Below are 18,272 nucleotides of genomic sequence, written 5' to 3' on the forward strand. Positions count from 1 at the left end.
CTCTACATCACTTAAAGGTCTGCTATGTAACCTTTTGGGTACACTACCTGATTGTCTCCATGGAGCTGTTATTACCCACCCTAAAATGTTATTGTTCATTTTATTGTTTTTGTATTTTCTCATACACAAACAAAAAAGTGTTTTCAGTATTAATGTCCTGAATATTGAAAATGTGAACCATGTTTGTACAGAAAAATGATTGGCTGTAGACGTTTAAAAAGACCCAAGGTTGGACTTAATTGCGCTTTAAAGAGCCTATATTACTCATTACTCAACATTGACTCATACCTACAGTTGTGTTTTGTTTCATTTGCACACATTTGCGTCATCCTTTATTGTTAGTCTGTCTAAATCTCCAAAGCTCCAAATGTTCTCTTCCACCTTCTGATGTCAGCTATCTTTTACCTTTAGTGCAGTAGAGATGAGCAATTCCAGGTCTGAAATGATCCAAATGATTCTAGTGAAGATGTGTAGAGTTTAAAAACACAGTGAAACAATCTGTAGAGTTTTCTGTCTGAAAGAAGAACTCAGCCTAAATATGCAGGGTTTGTGGGTTAAACATGTGTGAAGGAAATTAAACACAACTCCAGGTCTGTTTTTGGTGAGGAAGCATTATAACATAAATCTGAGAATAGTGTAATATGGGCCCTTTAATGTTCTTGAATAAATGATCACACTTTAATTCAGATTGTAATAGTTTGTTCTATGTCTTGTTACTTTGTTATGCTCCTGATGTGTCTTGGCCAGATCCCCCTTGACAAGAGTTTTCAATCTCAACATGTGTTTTCCTGGTTAAATAAATAAATAAGCTCATCATTGGTAGTTAGAAATCTCAAGTTTGATTAAAATTAATTCATTGCACAGTCCTACTTGAAAAAAAGACATATTGTTGCCATCTCCTCTGTCATCTGGTAATCTCCATGGAAACAGATAAGTTTAAATCCACACTGTGAAACATTCCGGTCAAAGCAATAACATCTCCATATAAGCAAGCATATGGCAGACCCATATGTTACATAGTGCACCTTTCTTTTGACAGACTCCCCTTCGCCTGCTTTGTTGGTGAGATCTGGCAGTTGTCTGAACACACTTTTGATTTATTGAAGCGACAGGGAAACTATGAAGCTTATTTTGTGACAACTCCAAAGCTTGGGAATTTAAAATGTCATGGATCTGATGAATGGAGTGAAGAGAGGCTTGTGCTTCACTCCACAGTCGTATGTCAATGTCCAAAATGATGAGGCCCAAGACTCCACCAGGCAGAATCAAATGTCAAGCAGCGAAAATCCTTTGGGTGTATACAGATCAGTTATGATATTATGGTAATACATGCTAGGATGAACAAGCAATGCATTCTGAGCCTTGTAAACCTTTAGCTTTAGGTGTTTTTGGGTTTGTTAGGGGCATTTTCCTGATGTTGTTCATATCTGTTTGATATTTAAAAGTGATAATGAACTCCTTGCCTTGGAACGCCAGAGTTTTAGGATTGCTAATTCTATAACTACAACAGACTTAGATTTTTATCTTCATTTTATAGAACATGACGTCTAAATGCAAGTTTTGATTGTGATTATGTTTTAAATCATTGCACCTATGTTGTCTACTTTTCTTAGTTAATATTTCTGCTCTTAATGGTTATATAACAAAATATCGTGTTGTGTCATCAAAGGCATGTGAACTAGATCCTCTATGCAGTGCTGACTGGCAGATAACGACACATTAGCGAGCACATTTGACTTTCGCAGGATACGTAAGATTCATAGAGTTATTTGCTTCCAGCTGATGTTGAATCAGCGCCTGAACCACACATAGAGCCAATGACAGATGATTCTTTGGTCTCTCGTAACGTCCTGTCATGCACAACTCCAATGAGACACAGAGCCTTCAACTGACGTTAAAGTGATGGATGTATCGTATGACAGACATCAACACCCATGTGCGGCGTCTGAACCACTGCAGACTACAAATGAGATGCACGAGTTTGAATGTTGCCTGAAATAACTGTCTGTATTTATCCAACCCACTGTGGCAGGACAGAGATGATAACAAGTTCTAATACCGCGTCATGGGGAGACTATGTGCGGAGTTTGTATGTTTTATGTGTCTGCGTGAGTGCACAATGGATTAGCCCGTTCTGTAGGTGTGACCCATCCTTCAATACTGCTGAGGCAATCTGTCTGGAGCTTTGGGTACCGCAGTGCTACGTCCATCATCCAGACTTAAAACCTGGATGATGGACACACTTAAAACTGGGGCGTGGACAGGTAGGGGCGTTACCTTGAACTGTCTCGCTCCGGATTGGCTCTTTAGTCGCTATGATACTCGAACTCGACTCCAAATTCGCCCCGTAACTACTAGCCACGACAAGCTTCATTTGACTGGAGCCAAACGCTACGGGTGATGTTGCACTCACTTAGTCCACCTCTTTATACAGTCTATGGCAGTGAATCATTTGGGATGACGGAGGAAACCAAAGTGCCTGGAGGAATCCCAACCAGATATCTGAAGGAAGGTCGAAGCAACCTGGAAAACACTGTGCTTTGAACATGAAGATAACTCGAGATGTAGAGTCCCAGCCCTACTTGGTGTAAGATGAGGATAAGAGAATTAGGTGACAACATTAGTTAACCAGTTTCGATTATAGCCTTGTTCCTAATAACCCTGTTCCCAAACTTCATAACTTCATGACTAATAATGGCAGACTGTCCTTCCGGAGTGTACTATCTAGCATTATCTCATTTTGGCCACGCACTGCACTTTACCCCAGTGAAGTATGGGTTAAATGCAAACTATACCTTATATTTCTTTCTCACCCACATCAATGCTTGAATCTTTTTCTGTAAGTCCCAAAATGAACAATACAGGCATTTCCGTATATGTTTTATAATGATGTAAAAACCTTTATGATAATAAGAATGCAAACAGGAACATTAGCATAGGGGTAGCTCAGCCTTGGCCTCCAAATTTTATAGTTCACGCAGTACAAGATATACTATAGGAGCCGTGCATTCTGCCTCCAACATCAATCAATGCACTTCTCGCTAATGCACTAGGGCTATTAATTGTTCGCCCCGGCACCAGAAAATGTAATTAGTACAAAGAAATTGGGGCACTGGCTGCGTGTTGTACACCTTCATGTCAAAGGGGCTCTTCATCATTCCTGCTATTCCTGTTCTGAGGCTTGTTCTGCAAGGATTTAGTTCTGTGAACATGCAGAGAAAATGTCTGTATTTATTACAATTATTGAAATCGTTTTTTTTTTTTGAAATGTGTAACAATAAATATACTTTAATTAGCCTTAATAAAGCCTAAACAAGCACTTTAATCATAATGAACAAATAGTTTATTAAGAAGAATTCAGACTGAAATAAGTAGTAATAAGCCTGAAAACGTCTTTATAAACTATTTGTTCATTGTCATCCATATGTTATAGATTAAGTCTTTGCATTATATTCTGATAAAATATTACAAGTGGAATTGTTTTTGATATTTGGATGTGATTGCGATTGATTTGTCAGTTTGATTTCTGGCTTCCCTTTTAAACATTCAGCTCATCAGCCAATTGAATCTACACATAATCAAAAGGAGCACATGGATGTTTTAGTAAAGGCCACTGGCTAAAATATAGACAGCTAAAGTAATAACCTGCACATAGTTTTCAGTCTAAAACATTGAAATTTTTAGCATTCATTTAGCAGTAGTAGTAGTTGTAGTAGTAGCAGTAGCAATAGTTGTTGTTGCAGTAATTGTAGTAGTGAACCTGGTCTATTTATTCTTGTGTTTCAGGATCCAAGAAACTCAGTTCTCATTAAGCTATGAATATTATTTAACCAGATAAGCATGTTAATGGATGGAGTCAAACAACAAAACAAAACAAAACAAAATCTGGTTTGTAAATGACTCGCTACTAACTGTTTTCCCCCAGTACCTCATATCGATTAAATGTATCATCCTTTCGAGCTAAACAATCGCATCATTCAGATTAATTCAAACTAAAGCTGTATACTTCAGAGCCACAGATAGCACAATTACAGCAGGTTATGAAGATGAGAGCAGAGATGCCTATATCTGTGACAGCATGTTAAAGCTCCAGTGGGCAGCCCATAATGATGAGTGCTGTTCAGCTTTGTGTCGGCTCTATCTGGATATAATGGCTCTTAGCTGCAGACTAACCTCAATGCGTGGATTTATTCAGCCATGCCTCACAATCGCCATCACCGCTTTTAAATCAGCTGGCCTAATTAGAAGCCGGACGGTGGTGAGACATACATTCGTCTCGCTAACAAGGCTCTCCCCTCTCTTCTTTCTTCCCTTCTTCTTCTTCTCTGTGATCTTGCAGCTGTACAGTTCAGTGGACTTTGGGAGAAAATGGCAGCTCGTCCACGAACACGTCACGCCCAACAGATTCTACTGGTGAGTCATTTTTGCACCCACACTTGCCTCTATTTTTAACTTAAAGGAATGACTGGACTGGCTTAACAAGGTGTATGCTATAGGGGTAAATATAGTGAAGTTTGTGAGAAGTTTAACTAAAGGCAGGCCGTGTCCTCTGTTTAAACATTTTTGTAGATGCATTGTTACATTAAAACTTGTCCATTTAAAGAAACAAATGGAAACCCTTTTTTGTTTTCTTTTGCATTTCAATATGCATTTCATTTTAAAGAGTCAAACAGGCCGCTGAGCGAACGTTAATCTGTATATAACCTTTTAAATTGCTAATATGTTGTTGGCTTAAAAACTTTAAAACAGGGATTACAGTACAAATTGAAATGTTGGAAAAAAAAAGATGAAAAATGCAATAGTCCAATATCAATTAAAAACACTATTTACATGTACTTATAAAACACTGACAAATGACATTTTTTTTCTCTAAGATCCAGAGTGATGGAGTACCTCCTGCTGCAGACGCACAAAAGGGCAACACAAACTTTGTTATAATCCGATCCAACTTGAGAAAAGCCAAAAGCTTTGACTCCAGTTTACTCAGGGATGCACAGAGTGTATGCTCAGTTCTGAGCCACTGAGCAGCTCATATTAATGTGTGACTGACTGGTGATGCTGCAAAAACTCTCTTCTCCCCTCTTTTTCTTTCTCTTGGCCCATCTATCTATATTTCTCTTTCTTTCTTTTCTATAGCCCTGTCTCGTTTTGTCTTTGTCACCCCCTCATATCTCTCTCTTTTACTCTCTCTCTTTTTACCTCTCCCATTCACTCATCTAAGCTTTTCAATCTCTTTTTTCTCTTTGTTATCTTTCTTCACCCTCCCTCTCACTAACTCCTCACTGTCTCACATTCTCTTTCCCTTTTCCCTCTCTACCCCTCTTTTTTATCTCCCTCCTCTAAGCCTCTTTCTATCTCCCCTTCTCTCTCATTCCCTCCCCTCTCTATCCCCCTCTTAATTTCTTCTTTCTCTCTTCCTTCGCTCTTTTCTCTGTCAGTCACACCACCTCACCCCACCCCACATCTCTTTCTCTCACTCACTCCTCACTGTCTCCCTCCTTTTCTCTCTCTTTACCTCTCCTGTTCACTCATCTAAGCTTCTCTCTTTTTTCTATTTATCTTTCTCCCCTTTCACTCACTCACTCACCAATGTCTCAGTATCTTTACTTCTACTTTCTCTATCCCTCTCTTTCTCTCTCCATCCTCTAAGTCTCTCTCTACCCTCCTCTCTCTCCTTACCTTCCCTCTCTCTGCCCCCCTTCCCACCCCACATCTGTTTTTCTCACTCATTCCTCCCCCGTTTCCCTTCTCTATCCCCCCTTTTGTCCCTTTACCTCTCCTGTTCACTCCTCCAAGCTTTTCAACCTCTCTTTTTCTCTCTCTTTGTTGTCTTCCTCTCTCCCACTCTTTCCTCAGTGTCTCGCAATCTCTTTCCTTTTTCTCTCTCTATCCCCCCCTCTCTCTCTCCATCATCTAAGCCTCTATCGCTACCCTCCCTCTCTCTCCTCCCCTCATCTCTCTCTGCCCCCTCTTCTCTTTCTCTCTCCCTCTGTCTTCAATCTGTCACTCATGCCACCCCACATCTCTTTCTCTCACACATTCCTCATTATCTCTCTGTGTTTCTCTCTCCACCCCCTTTTCTCTCTCTTTACCTCTCCCACTGGTTTCATTATCCCGGCTTCCCCTCACTCCCCACTGTCTCACAACCTCTTTCCTTTTTCTTCCCTCTCTTCCCTCCTTTTCTATCCCTCCTCTAAGCGCCCCCGCTCTCTCCTTTCCTCTTCTTTCTCTCTGTGATAAAATCAGGCAGAGATGAATCGTCTGTTGCAGGAGGCGCTCTGCATTCAGCTCCTCAGACGCATATCCCTCCACATCTCTCCGGCCACATCACGGCACATAAACTCCAAATCATTATATTTTTATCTCTAGAAAAGCTGGTTTTCTCTCGATGCCTCCGCTCTGATAAAAACACTGTATGGGAGGCTATGACTAATAATGGGTTTGGGGCATCCCTGTCACTTTCCATCCCCTCTCAGTCGAAGTCAAAAAGTGCACACTCACTGCAAACGTAAGCACACATCCGTTACACTTAACTGCCCCTCTGAGGTGACCAGGGTCTGCCAGCCAATAAGTTATGATAATGGTTAGAGAGATGATGAATTCTGGCAACTCTGGCATGTTCTACGGGTGAGTCACTTTGCACCCACACTTATCCCTCCCCTATTTTTAACTTAAAGAGAGCATATGGCACAATATTCTGATCTGCGTTATAATACTGGAGTTGTGTTTTGTGTCATTTCCTTATGTTTAACACACGAGTCCTGCATATTTAGACTGAGTTTGTCTCTCTCTGCTCCACCTTGTGATGTCATGTGGTACTACAGGAAGTGCTCCACTGTGGTTTTGGACCCCAGACGCCTTCACTAGAATTATTTGGATGGAATTGCCAATCTCTATTGATCAGTAAAAGGTAGCTGTTGACGACTACTACCACTACTTCATGACATCACAAGGTGGAACGCAGCATTTTGAGCTTTGGAGATGTAGACAGACTAATAATAAAGGGTTAATCAAACATGTGTGAAGGAAACAAAACACAACTCTAACATTATAACATGGTTTAAAGCTCACAAGAGTCAATTTTGTGTAATATAGGACCTTTAAAGGAAGGACTTGACTGGTTTATCAAGGTGTAGGAGTAAATATAGAGAGGTTTGCAAACACAACTTAAAATCATCCCTTTACATGCCTAATACTATAAAAGAAGAATTTGTTATCTATTTTGTTCACGATTTTTTTGACATTAGTATGGTAGAGCAATGGGGATCAAATCAAGTAAAAATATAGCCCTGAAACTGAGTGTTGGTTACCATAGCGATGATCTCTCTAGTCTTTTTTATAACCCATCGTCACCGTATTTGCCCACATCTACAGTCACTGGCATAAATCAGCTTGTCTTTAATAGCGTACACCATTCATTCCAGGCATCTGTAGAGCGACTTCAAGGACATCTAAACAGATTCTGGCCCTCAGCGATGTCCAGGCAGGTGTCCAGTTGGCCACGTAAAAACAATGGCTTCATTTTCCTCCAAGGGATTTGAAATATGGTCACAATGGAGGAGTAGTAGATCCCATCTGATCCACAGGCAGCAGAACATCGGGCGCAGAGATTTCAGTCTAAGATATCCTCACAGACGGAAGCAGGCTGACCCCACATGGCCCTGGTGTGATTAGGGGAAGATTATGGTTTTCATTGTATTTAATCAAACTGGATTAAACAAATGGAATTATTTGTGCTTTATACAATGAAATGTACAAATTCACAAGACAAGGTTCTCATTTATCATTTACTAAGCAGCAATTATTATTATTATTATTTGTTTATTTAATTTTTTTATAATATTGTTATAAACCAAATAAATACAGATATGGTTTAGAGTGATACGTGTGCAGAGTAGAATACATTTCAGACATTTCAACTGAGATCTCACATTTGATTAAAGCAACACTGTGTAACTTTCTGTAGGTGGAATATCACCTTCATAATTCCATGTAAATTGAAAGTTAAAAGCATACTTCAGAACAGATAGATTGTGGAAGAAACCCCCCAAAAAACAACAAAACAATACTTTTGTTTTAGTCTTCTTGGCATAAAAGTTACATGGTGAGGCTTTAAATATCTAATTAAATGCAGATACATTTCAGAGAGAAGCTGAGCAGAAGCATTCTCTTGTCTCGTGTGTATATGTGTATGTACATTGCTTGGCGTTACAGCATATGTCATTCCTCTCATACTTCACTGCTCTCTTTGTCCTTTAGGTCTGTGTTAGGCCTGGACAAGGAATCTGACCTGGTTCACATGGAGGCCCACACTCCAGATGGCAGTGAGTTCTTCAACATCAACACACAAAAGACATTGTTAATGAATAGGTTTCTGAAGGCATGCATTCCTCAGAAAGTGTACACATACCAGGAAACGCTGCTAAGTAACGCTGTATACTGTGTGTGAATATCAACTGTATGTATTCATTCTGCATTTTTTTTTTTTTTTCCTATAAGGGACATTAGTAAAGCTATTAGTATGAACCAGTGATGACTAGGATAGAGCGCATGAAGCCATGTGATTGACAAGCAGTGTGGCCTAATTGTGACATCATCAAAGTGTAAGGCAACAGCATGTGCATCGAGGCAAATGAGCCAGCAAAAATATCAAGGAATCAGCGTACGCTTTACTATTGCTAATAACACAAGGAAGCAGCCACACCACACACATGAACTGTACATTGCAAAAAGGGAATATAGTAAGTTATTTGTAAAGGGACAGCATATATTAATGCACATTTAAAAATGTAAATATGTAAAGATTATAGCCAACGTGGCTAATTTCCATCTTCAGTCCCTCGGCAGATTGATGTCAAACAGTTTACAGGACAGCAACAGTCAGAAAAAAGCAAATATAACACACCAGCATATTATACACACAACACACTCACTATACACACAACACACTCACTATACACACAACACACTCACTATACACACAACACACTCACTATACACACAACACACTCTCTATACACACAACACACTCACTATATATACAGTTACAGAACAGTTCATTTGAAGTTAGAAGTTAAACCAGCTGCCCCTCAATATTAAAAAGTAATTTAGTTCTACATGGCGATATATTTGACCCCGGAACAACCACAGTTTTAAATCTTTTGAAAATGCTGCCAGTGTTGAGAGCTCTTGTACATGTGCAGGCGGATATGGAGCACATCTGACCTGCTTCATAAGCAAAAGAGAGTTGCCCAAAAGCACTTTTCCTAAATGGCACAGAGCAGTCACCTCTAGAACAGTTAGCACAGATTAAAATAACTTGAATTCAGAGCTGGCTCGTCATGTAGGATCAGGGAGCTGAAAATACATAAAAAAAAGACTATCTGCATTTTAGTAGCTTTGGCAGTTGACTTTTTTACTGTTTCTGACCTGATACCCCTCTTGAGTAAACAACTTAATAGGTGGAGTTGGGGTAGTCGACTCTACCCTTATTGCAGAATAAATCCGATTCTAGACTAGCAGTATTTAGGATCCAAGTCTGAAAGAACAGTGATATAAACTGGCCCAAAGCCTTGCATGTGTCTAATGACCCTACACAAACTTACCCTAATTCAAGACAATTCAAGATAATTTGATAGAACTTTTAGTAACTGCATGTTAATTAACCTTAATAACACATGAACAAAGACTTAAGTAATGAACAGTTGGTTTATTATTCAAGCTTTTTACTAAATTAATGGGTTGGGGTTAGGAGTTTGGGTTAGGGCATTGGTAAGTAAGTAGTTTGATTTGAAATATAAACACATATGTATGCTAATGGGGTTCAATTTCCTTTTCCAACGGCAAATTTGGCTTATAAAAATAAAAAGCAGTCTCTAATATAGTCTCAATAGCTTGGATGATGATTGAATGAAATAATCTTAACTAATCTAGATATCCCTTGTTGGTTTTTTGCTATGTATAGTATGTTGTGCTGGTGACATTTCTTCTATGGCATGAAGCAGGTAGCAGAGTGACTCATAAATCTTGTATTGGTGTTCCATGGCAGATGTTCAATACGTGACATGCCGCGCGCTGCTGTGCTCTGAGTCGAACAGGGAGTACCCGTTCCCTGGGTACGTCGACATCAACTCTTTGATCGTTCAGGATGACTACATTTTCATACAGGTAGGCTCTGTGTGTGGCTATATGTGATTTTGTGCCATTAGAGAAAACCTGGGTTTCTTATGGCACATACTGGGGGTTTTAACTTTATTTAACGTAATATTTTGTTCAACTTGATGACACATGTTGTTTTTCAATATATTTTTTATTTTATTTATATTTTGATACATCCATCCATCCATCCATTTTCTTCCGCTTATCCGGGGCCGGGTCGCGGGGGCAGCAGTCTAAGCAGGGACTCCCAGACTTCCCTCACCCCGGACACGTCCTCCAGCTCCTCCGGTGGGACCCCAAGGCGTTCCCAGGACAGCCGAGAGACATAGTCCCTCCAGCGTGTCCTGGGTCTTCCCCGGGGCCTCCTCCCGGTGGGACATGCCCAGAACACCTCCCTAGGGAGGCGTCCAGGAGGCATCCTGAGCAGATGCCCGAGCCACCTCAGCTGGTTCCTCTCAACGTGTAGGAGCAGCGGCTCTACTCCGAGCTCCTCCCGTGTGACCGAGCTCCTCACCCTATCCCTAAGGGTGCGCCCGGCCACTCTGCGGAGGAAGCCCATTTCAGCCGCTTGTATCCGCGATCTTGTCCTTTCGGTCATTACCCAAAGCTCATGACCATAGGTGAGGGTAGGAACGTAGATTGACCGGTAAATAGAGAGCTTTGCCTTCCGGCTCAGCTCCTTCTTTACCACAACGGACCGATACAGCGACCGCATCACTGCAGACGCTGCACCGATCCGCCTGTCAATCTCACGCTCCATCCTTCCCTCACTCGTGAACAAGACCCCGAGATACTTGAACTCCTCCACTTGGGGCAGAGACTCACCACCCACCCGGAGAGAGCAAACCACCTTTTTCCGGTCGAGAACCATGGCCTCGGATTTGGAGGAGCTGATTCTCATCCCAGCCGCTTCACACTCGGCTGCAAACCGCCCCAGTGCCTGCTGCAGGTCCTGGCTCGAAGAAGCCATCAGGACAACATCATCTGCAAACAGCAGAGATGAAATCCTGTGGTTCCCAAACCAGGCCCCCTCCGGCCCCTGGCTGCGCCTAGAAATTCTGTCCATAAATATAATGAACAGAACCGGTGACAAAGGGCAGCCCTGGCGGAGTCCAACATGCACTGGGAACAGGTCTGACTTACTGCCGGCAATGCGAACACAGCTCCTGCTCCGGTCATACAGGGACCGGACAGCCCTTAGCAAAGAGCCCCGGACCCCATACTCCCAGAGCACCCCCCAAAGGACACCACGAGGGACACGGTCGAATGCCTTCTCCAGATCCACAAAACACATGTGGACTGGTTGGGCATACTCCCATGAACCCTCGAGGACCCGATGGAGAGTATAGAGCTGGTCCAGTGTTCCACGACCAGGGCGAAAACCACACTGCTCCTCCTGAATCCGAGGTTCGACTATCGGTCGGATTCTCCTCTCCAGCACCCTGGAATAGACCTTACCGGGAAGGCTGAGGAGTGTGATTCCCCTGTAATTGGAACACACCCTCCGGTCCCCCTTCTTATACAGAGGGACCACCACCCCGGTCTGCCATTCCACAGGTACTGTCCCCGACCGCCACGCGATGTTGCAGAGACGTGTCAGCCAAGACAGTCCCACAACATCCAGAGACTTGAGGTACTCAGGACGGATCTCGTCCACCCCCGGAGCCTTGCCACCGAGGAGCTTGCCAACCACCTCAGTGACTTCAGCCAGGGTGATGGACGAGTCCGCCCCTGGGTCCCCAGTTTCTGCTTCCTCCTCGGAAGACGTGACAGTGGGATTGAGGAGATCCTCAAAGTATTCCTTCCACCGCCCGACAACATCCCCAGTCGAGGTCAGCAGCTCTCCACCCGCACTGTAAACAGTGTTGGTGAAGCACTGCTTTCCCCTCCTGAGGCGTCGGACGGTTTGCCAGAATCTCTTTGAGGCCGTCCGATAGTCCTCCTCCATGGCCTCCCCGAACTCCTCCCAACCCCGAGTTTTTGCCTCTGTGACTGCCCGAGCCGCGGCACGCTTGGCCCGCCGGTACTCATCAGCTGCCTCAGGAGTCCCACGAGCCAACAAGGCTCGATAGGACTCCTTCTTCAGCTTGACGGCATCCCTTACTTCCGGTGTCCACCACCGGGTTCGGGGATTGCCGCCGCGACAAGCACCACAGACCTTACGACCACAGCTACGAGCAGCCGCATCAACAATAGAGGTGGAGAACATGGCCCACTCGGAGTCCATGTCTCCAACCTCCCCCGGGATCAGGGAGAAGCTCTCCCGGAGGTGGGAGTTGAAGACCCCCCTGACAGAGGGCTCCGCCAGACGTTCCCAGCAGACCCTCACAATACGCTTGGGCCTGCCAGGTCTGTCCGGCTTCCTCCTCCGCCAGCGGATCCAACTCACCACCAGGTGGTGATCAGTTGACAGCTCAGCCCCTCTCTTCACCCGAGTGTCCAAGACACGCGGTCGGAGGTCAGATGACACGACAACAAAGTCGATCATCGACCTCCGACCTAGAGTGTCCTGGTGCCATGTGCACCGATGGACACCCTTGTGCTTGAACATGGTGTTTGTTATGGACAAGCTGTGACTAGCACAGAAGTCCAATAACAAAACACCGCTCGGGTTCAGATCGGGGAGGCCGTTCCTCCCAATCACGCCCCTCCAAGTGTCACTGTCGTTACCCACATGGGCGTTGAAGTCCCCCAGGAGAACAACGGAGTCCCCGGTTGGTGCACTGTCTAGTACCCCTCCCAGGGACTCCAAGAAGGCCGGGTACTCTGCACTGCTGTTTGGCCCGTAGGCCGACACAACAGTGAGAGACCTGTCCCCGACCCGAAGGCGCAGGGACGCGACCCTCTCGTTCACCGGAGTGAACCCCAACACGCAGCGGCTGAGCTGTGGGGCAATGAGCAAGCCCACACCAGCTCGCCGCCGCTCCCCGCGGGCAACGCCAGAGAAATGGAGAGTCCAACCCCTCTCAAGAAGTTGGGTTCCAGAGCCCAAGCTGTGCGTGGAGGTGAGGCCGACTATATCTAGCCGGTAACGCTCAACCTCCCGCACAAGCTCAGGCTCCTTCCCCCCCAGCGAGGTGACATTCCATGTCCCCAGAGCTAGTCTCCATGTCCGGAGATCCGGTCGTCGAGGTCCCCGCCTTCGACTGCTACCCGGATCTCTCCGCACCCGCCCCTCATGGCTCCTCCCGCAGGTGGTGGGTCCACGGGAGGACGGCCCCACGTCGTTTCTTCGGGCTGGGCCCGACCGGGCCCCGTGGGGAAAGGCCCGGCCACCAGGCGCTCGCTGCCGAGCACCCACCCCAGGCCTGGCTCCAGGGTGGGGCCCCGGTAACGCCAGTCCGGGCGACGTAACCGGCCTTGATCTTTTACTTTCCATGCTGGGCTTCTGAACCGCTCTTAGTCAGACCCGTCTCCCAGGACCTGTTTGCCATGGGTGACCCTACCAGGGGCATGAAGCCCCCGACAACATAGCTCCCAGGATCATTCGGGTGCTCAAACCCCTCCACCACGTTAAGGTGGCGGTTCGGGGAGGGGTATTTTGATACAATACATTTGAATTCTGAGAAATGATTGAGCTCGTTAAACTGGTAGCTTGTCATTCACAGAAAACCTTTTGACTTTAGTACTGCATTCATATTACCATGCCCATGCTAACCCATTCCTCTCTTCCTCATCTGAAGTATGGATGATGGGAATCTATATTAGATAGACATAAGATTAGGGCTGCAAGTATTAATAGGAAAGAGTGATTAATCAAATATTGAATAAAAATCGCAAGCCTTTACCGGACTACAGACTCAAAAACACCAAGGCCCCTGCCATTCTACGCAAACAGTGCTCAACTAAGGCACCATCCACTAAGGGAATGAGGATGAGACGAAACTGCCAACAGTTACACAGTACATGTCTAATAAAGGACTGATGTGTCAATATTTGGCTGATAATAGAATTTATATATGATTTCTATCCATCCATCCATTTTCTTCCGCTTGTCCGGGGCCAGGTCGTGGGGGAGCGGTCTAAGCACGGACTTCCAGACTTCTACCCCAGACACGTCCTCCAGCTCCTCCGGTGGGACCCCAAGGCATTCCCAGGCCAGTCGAGAAACATAGTCCCTCCAGCGTGTCCAGAATCTTCCCCAGGGCTTCCTCCCAGTGGGACATGCCCGGAAGACCTCCCTAGGAAGGTGTCCAGGGAGCATCCCGAACAGATTCCCAAGGCACCTCAGCTGGCTTCTTGCGACATTGTGGAGCAGTGGCTCTACTCCCGTGTGACTGAGCTCCTCACCCTATCTCTAAACTCATTTCGGCCGCATGTAACAGCAATCTTGTCCTCTTGGTCATTACCCAAAGGTCATGACCATAGGTGAGGGTAGGAACATAGATTGACTGGTAAATCGAGAGCTTTGTCTTTTGACTCAGCACCGTCTTCACCACAACAGTTTGATACAGTGACCACATCACTGAAGACGCTGCACCGATCTGCCTGTCAATATTGCACTCCATCCTTCCACTCATGAACAAGACCCTGAGATGCTTGAAATCCTACACTTGAGGCAGGGACTCACCACCCACCCGTAGAGGGCAAGCCATCTTTTTTTTGGGGTCGAGAACAATGCCCTCGGATTTGGAGGAGCTGATTCTCATCCCAGCCGCTTCTGCCTCGGCTGCACACTGCCCCAGTGCCTACTGTAGGTTCTGGCTCAAAGAAGCCATCAGGACATCATCATCTGCAAACAGCAGAGATGAGATCCTGTGGTTCACGAACCAGACCCCCTCCAGCCCTTGACTGCACCTAGACATTCTGTCCATAAATACAATGAACAGAACCGGAGTCCAACATGCACCGGGAACAGGTCTGACTTACTGCCAGCAATGCAAACACAGCTCCTGCTCCGGTCATACAGCCCTCAGCAAAGGGCCTCGAACCCCATACTCCCAGAACACCCCCCAAAGGACACCATGAGGGACACAGTCGAATTCCTTCTCCAGATCCACAAAACACATGTGGACTGGTTGGGCAAACTCCCATGAACCCTCAAGAATTTGATGGAAAGTATAGAGCTGGTCCAGTGTTCTGCGACTGGGACGAAAGCCACACTGCTCCTCCTGAATCTGAGGTCTGACTATCGGTTGGATTCTCCTCTCCAGTACACTCAAATAGACCTTACCGGGAAGGCTGAGCAGTGTGATTCCCCTGTAGTTGGAACAAACCCTCTGGTCCTCCTTCTTAAACAGAGGGATCATCATCCCGGTCTGCCAGTCTAGTGGTACTGTCCCTGACTGCCATGCAATGTTGCAGACACGTTTCAGCCAAGACAGCACCACAACATCCAGAGACTCGAGATGGATCTCATCCACCCCTGGAGCCTTGCCACCTAGGAGGTTGCCAACCACCTCAGCAACTTCAGCCAGTGTGATGGATGAGTCCACCTCCGGGTCCCAGTTTTTGCCTCTGTGACCGCACTTGGCACCCCGGTACTTGTCAGCTGCCTCAGGAGTCCCAAGAGCCAACAAGGCTCGATAGGACTCCTTCTTCAGCCCGAGGGCATCCCTTACTACTAGCGGCCACATCGACAAAAGAGGCGGAGAACATAGCCCACTTGGAATCCATGTCCCCAGCCTCCCCCGGGATCTGGAAGAAGCTCTTTCTTCCGGGGGTGCAAGCTGAGACCCCACTGTCTGAGGTCTCTGCCAGATGTTCCCAGTAGACCTTCACAGTACGCTTGGGCCTGCCAGGTCTGTCCGGCTTCCTACTCCGCCAGGTGGTGATCGGTTGACAGCTTTGCCCCTCTCTTCACCTGAGTGTACAAGACATGCAGTCAGAGGTCAGATGACACGAGTCGATGATCAACCTCTGACCTAGGGGACACCCTTATGCTTGAACATGGTGTTTATTATGGACAAACTGTGACTAGCACAGAAGTCCAATAACAGAACGCCGCTTGGGTTCAGATCAGGGAGGCCATTCTTCCCAATCACCATTCTCCAGGTTTCACTGTCGCTGATCGTTGGCATTGATATCCTCCAAGAGAACAACTGGTAACACCAGTTCAGATGATGTAGCTGGCCTTGCTTTTCTACTCATCATCACCCAATGGGTGACAATATCAGGGGCATGAAGCCCCTGACAACATAGCTCCCAGGATCATTTGGGTTCTCAAACCCTCCACCATGTTAAGTTTCAAGGAAGGGTTATATATAATTTATGCAAAATGTTATTTAAGAATGGTTAATTATGTGTACATAAGTACATTTTGCTAAAAATAAACAACTACTTCTACTCAGTGGTCATGGCCCTTACTATGTGTCCTCTGCTGTGAGTAATAGTGGTCCAAAGCAGCCTTCATGCTGCAGATTCACATACAACTACATGAGCAAACCTTCTACATGCACTGAACCAGCAAGGTTTTGTGGATGGAGTTTGTGTTTCATTCACGTACATGAGGGATCTTTGTGTCATACTGAACTTCATTATTATTACGTTACTAAAAAGAATACCATGGATTTACACACAGCTCTTGAGCACCTGCTGCTGTCATTGTGTGGCTTTAGATCATCTATTGAACCTTTATACAGAGAAGATTCATGACACCTGCAGGTCTGCAGCTCATGGTGAGTACTTTTAATGCATGTGCTGCTGTTGCTTGATTTGCCCAGTGCTGCTGCTCCTGTTACCCACATTACACGAGGTGTGTAGTGCATCAGTGCTCCAAGGGGCGTAATCTTGACTATGTTGTTGTGACATAATGGAGCCTATATTTACACAGCAGCTACTGTTACTTTTGTAACTAAACAAGGAGCATACAGTAGGCCCACATTTAATTCTTTACCATTTCTAAACTAGCTATAGGACTTTGGTGTGTGTTGCTGCTCTGTCTCCACAGTGTGTTTGAGATGTGCAGAGCCACTGTAGAAGCCAGTTTAAACAGAAACTGAGACCAGAAGGAGTTGGGAGCAGTTTTGATTGTACGTTGTGTTAAAGAATCCACAAGGACGTGATTGCATTTCATTTTAAATACCTCTATTTTGTTTTTGTTCTTTTTTCCATTTGCTTTTTAATATGAACATAGAGTTATCTTACACAAAAGACCATTCTGTGAAACAATTTTTTTGATATACCTGATGTGTGCATGCTTAATGCATGCGCCTGTTGCCTGGTGTGTGTGTGCTACAGGTCAGATGCCCTAGAACTTTGCACTACGCCTTGTCTACCAATGCTCACAAGATATGGACCAGACTTCATTCCAAAGACAGAAGCTTCCGTCACATCACAAACAAGCAAACTGTGATCTTTTTATCAATAACACATTTTAAAATTTGTAAAATATTGTAAATGATCTCTGTCATTTTTGTGTTTATCACATGAAAAATTCATAAAAAAAAAAAAAAAATGAAAATTGAATTGATTATTAAAATGACCATTAATTGGTTGCAGCTCTATTGTAAATAAATTGATTTTCAACTTTAATGTTGATTGGTTGCACTTACAGATACATATTAGACACATAAATGAGTATCCTGTAGGCGCTCCTGTCCTAACCAGAATCATGCAGCATGATCTAGAGTAGACAAATGTTTCTTACTTCTACTGTCCTCTACTTATCATTATATTTCTAATGCAAACTAAACACTGATATAAAAACATAATCTTACAACATTTATGGTTTAATACTAATAAAGGGGTTCAAAATGCCCTTTCCAAACCAACTCCTTTAATCAATCTTATAAGCGCAAGTTCAAAGTGAGACAAATCAAGTTGTGAGCTTAGCGTCAAAACAAACCCACACACGATGGAGGGGTGATCGATGCAGGGGAACTACAGGCACTTTGAACTTTAAGACGAATTGGTAAGATCGATTCCCCCCTTCCCCCGTCCCTATCAGGCTCTGTGGAGTGTGGCACATACGTGCATTTGATGTGGAAGGAAGAATGGATGAAGGTTAGGGTTGAGTGCTTTAGTTTACCACAGCCTCTGAGGAGGTCATACAGGACACAGCTGTATTTTATTGTTGAATACTCTGTATATATGGTAGAGGGCAGTGGGTTTGATCACTCACAGGTCACAATTATACCACCCTTGGGTCCTATATAGTTAGACGCAATAGGATG

General features: G+C 44.8%; 1 protein-coding gene across 1 annotated transcript in view; it reads left to right on the top strand.

Annotated features, from left to right (window-relative positions):
• sorcs3a (sortilin related VPS10 domain containing receptor 3a) overlaps window positions 1–18,272 on the top strand; it is a 327,550-nt gene that overhangs the window by 220,198 nt on the left and 89,080 nt on the right. The window contains exons 5-7 of the mRNA XM_033971295.2: window positions 4,340–4,413; window positions 8,260–8,324; window positions 10,049–10,167. Of these exons, the coding sequence (XP_033827186.1) occupies window positions 4,340–4,413; window positions 8,260–8,324; window positions 10,049–10,167 (258 nt within the window). The remainder of the gene's footprint in view (window positions 1–4,339; window positions 4,414–8,259; window positions 8,325–10,048; window positions 10,168–18,272) is intronic.

This window comes from Periophthalmus magnuspinnatus, chromosome 1 (genome assembly GCF_009829125.3).
Source record: "Periophthalmus magnuspinnatus isolate fPerMag1 chromosome 1, fPerMag1.2.pri, whole genome shotgun sequence".
Lineage (NCBI taxonomy): Eukaryota > Metazoa > Chordata > Actinopteri > Gobiiformes > Gobiidae > Periophthalmus > Periophthalmus magnuspinnatus.